At 54.5% G+C, this 4,302-nt stretch overlaps 1 protein-coding gene across 2 annotated transcripts in view; it reads left to right on the top strand.

Moving 5' to 3' along the window:
• Nucleotides 1–4,082, top strand: part of LOC110171228 (keratin, type I cytoskeletal 13-like) — an 8,320-nt gene extending 4,238 nt beyond the window's left edge. Inside the window, exons 4-9 of one of the 2 annotated variants that reach the window (XM_055152475.1) lie at nt 1,379–1,535; nt 1,669–1,830; nt 1,978–2,103; nt 2,221–2,295; nt 2,765–2,904; nt 3,832–4,082. In XM_055152475.1, coding sequence (XP_055008450.1) covers nt 1,379–1,535; nt 1,669–1,830; nt 1,978–2,103; nt 2,221–2,295; nt 2,765–2,904; nt 3,832–3,967 — 796 coding nt within the window. In that variant the 3' untranslated portion in view covers nt 3,968–4,082. The remainder of the gene's footprint in view (nt 1–1,378; nt 1,536–1,668; nt 1,831–1,977; nt 2,104–2,220; nt 2,296–2,764; nt 2,905–3,831) is intronic. The other variant, XM_055152476.1, reaches the window with a different exon arrangement.
• Nucleotides 4,083–4,302: the final 220 nt, after the last annotated feature.

Below are 4,302 nucleotides of genomic sequence, written 5' to 3'. Positions count from 1 at the left end.
GGTCTCTGGTCTGGTCTCTGGTCTGGTCTCTGGTCTGGTCTGGTCTGGTCTCTGGTCTGGTCTGGTCTGGTCTCTGGTCTGGTCTGGTCTGGTCTGGTCTGGTCTCTGGTCTGGTCTGGTCTGGTCTGGTCTGGTCTGGTCTGGTCTGTCTGGTCTGGTCTGGTCTCTGGTCTCTGGTCTGGTCTGGTCTGGTCTGGTCTCTGGTCTCTGGTCTGGTCTGGTCTGGTCTGGTCTGGTCTGGTCTGGTCTGGTCTGGTCTGGTCTGGTCTGGTCTCTGGTCTGGTCTCTGGTCTGGTCTGGTCTGGTCTGGTCTCTCTGGTCTGGTCTCTGGTCTGGTCTCTGGTCTGGGTCTCTGGTCTCTGGTCTGGACTCTGGTCTGGTCTCTGGTCTGGTCTCTGGTCTGGTCTGGTCTCTGGTCTGGTCTGGTCTCTGGTCTGGTCTGGTCTCTGGTCTCTGGTCTCTGGTCTGGGCTCTGGTCTCTGGTCTCTGGTCTCTGGTCTCTGGTCTGGTCTCTGGTCTGGTCTGGTCTGGTCTCTGGTCTGGTCTGGTCTGGTCTGGTCTCTGGTCTCTGGTCTCTGGTCTCTGGTCTGGTCTGGTCTGGTCTGGTCTGGTCTCTGGTCTCTGGTCTGGTCTGGTCTGGTCTCTGGTCTGGTCTCTGGTCTGGTCTCTGGTCTGGATCTGGTCTGGTCTCTGGTCTGGTCTGGTCTCTGGTCTGGTCTGGTCTGGTCTGGTCTGGTCTCTGGTCTGGTCTGGTCTGGTCTTGGTCTGGTCTGGTCTCTGGTCTGGTCTGGTCTGGTCTCTCTGGTCTGGTCTGGTCTGGTCTGGTCTCTGGTCTGGTCTCTGGTCTGGTCTCTGGTCTGGTCTGGTCTCTGGTCTGGTCTGGTCTCTGGTCTCTGGTCTGGTCTGGTCTGGTCTGGTCTCTGGTCTGGTCTGGTCTGGTCTGGTGGTCTGGTCTGGTCTGGTCTGGTCTCTGGTCTCTGGTCTGCTCTGGTCTGGTCTGGTCTCTGGTCTGGTCTGGTCTGGTCTCTGGTCTGGTCTGGTCTCTGGTCTGGTCTGGTCTCTGGTCTGGTCTGGTCTGGTCTGGTCTGGTCTCTGGTCTCTGGTCTCTGGTCTGGTCTGGTCTCTGGTCTGGTCTCTGGTCTGGTCTGGTCTGGTCTGGTCTGGTCTCTGGTCTGGTCTCTGGTCTCTGGTCTGGTCTGGTCTCTGGTCTGGTCTGGTCTCTGGTCTGGTCTCTGGTCTCTGGTCTGGTCTCTGGTCTGGTCTGGTCTCTGGTCTGGTCTCTGGTCTGGTCTGGTCTGGTCTGGTCTGGTCTCTGGTCTGTGGTCTGGTCTGGTCTGGTCTCTGGTGCGGTGTGTTTAATCCAGATGCCCTCCCTCAGGTACGAGACAGAGTTGACCATGCGTCAGTCTGTGGAGGCCGACATCGCGGGGCTCAGGATGATGTTGGGAGAACTGGGAATGGCCAAAGCCGACCTGAGTCTGCAGATCGACGCCCTGAAGGACGACCTGGTCACGCTCAAGAAGAACCACGAGGAGGTACTTCTACTACAATACTACAAATACTACTACAAATACTACTACAAATACTACTACAAATACTACTCCAAATCCTCCCAATCCTGAAGAAGACGGACACAGACTAACGGTTTGTCTGTGGCGCCCCCTGCAGGACCTGCTGCTCTTGCGCTCTCAGATGAGTGGGCAGGTGAACGTGGAGGTGGACGCCGCTCCTCAGGAAGATCTCACCAAAGTCATGGCCGAGATCCGCGAGCACTACGAGGCCGTGGCCGCCAAGAACCAGAGGGACCTGGAGGGATGGTTCCACGCCAAGGTACACACCTGGTTCAGTCCTGGTTCAGACCTGGTTTAGTCCTGGTTTTAGTCCTGGTTTTAATCCTGGTTTAGACCTGGTTTAGTCCTGGTTTAGACCTGGTCCTGGACTGTCTTTGGTCCTGTTTCTGAGCCTCTTTCTTCTCAGTCTGAGGCGCTGTCGAAGGAGGTGGCCACCACAGAAATGACCCTGAAGTCGTCCACATCAGAAATCAAAGAAGTGAAGAGCACTCTGCAGGCGCTGGAGATCGAGCTGCAGTCCATGATGAGCATGGTGAGACCTGCAGCTCACGACCTGACTCCACCTAGTCCTGGTCTAGTCCTGGTCTAGTCCTGGTCTAGTCCTGGTTTAGATCTTTGAAGATCTGACTTCTTCTTCTTGTTCTTGTAGAAAGCGTCTCTTGAAATGTCTTTGTCTGAGATCCAGGCCAGATACGCCGCTCAACTCAGCGGCTTCCAGATGAAGGTACCTCCTACCTCCTACCTCCTACCTCCTGTCTCCTACCTCCTGTCTCCTACCTCCTGTCTCCTACCTCCTACCTCCTGTCTCCTACCTCCTACCTCCTACCTCCTCCTACCTCCTGTCTCCTACCTCCTACCTCCTGTCTCCTACCTCCTACCTCCTGTCTCCTCCTACCTCCTACCTCCTACCTCCTGTCTCCTACCTCCTACCTCCTACCTACCTCCTGTCTCCTACCTCCTGTCTCCTACCTCCTACCTCCTACCTCCTGTCTCCTACCTCCTGTCTCCTACCTACTCCTACCTCCTACCTCCTACCTTCCTCCCTGAATCCTACCTAAACCTGTATTTATGAAAACCCACCTGAGATGCAGCGTCTCGTTTTCATAGAAGACCTAGAAGACCTGCTACTTCCTACTTCCTACTTCCTAACCCCTCCCTCCTGCGTCCTAACCCCTGTCTCCTCCTCCTTGCAGGTCGGGGCGTTGGAGGGGCAGCTGGTGGGCGTCAGAGCAGATCTGGAGCGACAGGGGCAGGAGTACAGCATGCTCCTGGACATCAAGACCCGCCTGGAGCTGGAGATCGCAGAGTACAGGAGACTCCTGGAGGGAGGAGTGTCCAGGTACTGACTCACGAGGAGGAAGGAGGAACATCTGAGGAGCACAGGGAAGGAGGAACATCTGAGGAGCACAGGGGTTGTAGAAGTTTTCCAGGTGGTCCACAGAAATCAGAGGAGACAGGAGAAGTTTGGAGACGTGACCCTGAACCCTGGAGATGCTTCCAGAAAGAGTTTAAAGGTCCAGATTACACCTGGTTTAGACCTGGTTTGGACCTGGTTTAGACCTGGTTTGGACCTGGTTTGGACCTGGTTTGGACCTGGTTTAGACCTGGTTTGGACCTGGTTTGGACCTGGTTTGGACCTGGTTTAGACCTGGTTTGGACCTGGTTTAGACCTGGTTAAATCCTGATTCTTAAGTCCTGGTTTGGACCTGGTTTGGACCTGGTTTGGACCTGGTTTGGACCTGGTTTGGACCTGGTTTGACCTGGTTTGGACCTGGTTTGGACCTGGTTTGGACCTGGTTTGGACCTGGTTTGGACCTGGTTTGGACCTGGTTTAGACCTGGTTTGGACCTGGTTTGGACCTGGTTTGGACCTGGTTTGGACCTGGTTTACCTGGTTTACCTGGTTAGACCTGGTTTGGACCTGGTTTGGACCTGGTTTGGACCTGGTTTGGACCTGGTTTGGACCTGGTTTGGACCTGGTTTGGACCTGGTTTAGACCTGGTTTGGACCTGGTTTGGACCTGGTTTGGACCTGGTTCTTTAGTCCTGGTTCAGACTTTTACTAAAACAAATCTATGTTCAGAATTTGAGTTTTTTAACTTTTTGCTTCGACCCAAAGTGAGAAAAACTGAGTCGCTTCTGTTTTTATAAAAGTTTTAGATCCAGGTTCGTTTTTAAAAAACCTGAACCTCATGTTGTTCTTCAAACCTGCTCCTCCAGCATCATCTAGAACCTTCTCTGACTCGTCTGTTTTTGTTTCAGCGCCGTGTCCGCCTCCGCTAAGTCTTCCTCGTCCTTCTCCTCGTCCTCGTCCGAGGTCTCCAGCTCCTCGTCTTCCTCCTCCACCACCGTCACCAAAGTCGTGACCACCGTGGTAGAAGAAGTCATCTCCTCGTAAGAACCTCCCCAGACCCTCAGCGCCGCCATCGGGAGAACAGAGAACAACACGAGAACAACACGAGAACAACACGAGAACAACACGAGCAGAACATCTCCCACCCTGACGACCGAAGCCACGCCCAGAGGAAGCAGAGCGCCGCACGTCCTCACGCCGACGCCAACGCCAACGCCGCGATGAACGTGTGAGCGCCCCCTGTCTGTCTCTGAGAGAATAAACCAAAAACTCAAACACTCAAGTCTCACTCTCTTTATTTCACTCAGACCCCGTTTAGTCCTGGTTTAGTCCTGGTTCAGTCCTGGTTTAGTTCTGGTTCAGTCCTGGTTTAGTCCTGG

The sequence above is a fragment of the Boleophthalmus pectinirostris genome, unplaced genomic scaffold (genome assembly GCF_026225935.1).
Source record: "Boleophthalmus pectinirostris isolate CB_2022bp ecotype Guang Dong unplaced genomic scaffold, ASM2622593v1 HiC_scaffold_17, whole genome shotgun sequence".
Lineage (NCBI taxonomy): Eukaryota > Metazoa > Chordata > Actinopteri > Gobiiformes > Gobiidae > Boleophthalmus > Boleophthalmus pectinirostris.
This window is presented reverse-complemented; position numbering and strand designations above follow the sequence as displayed.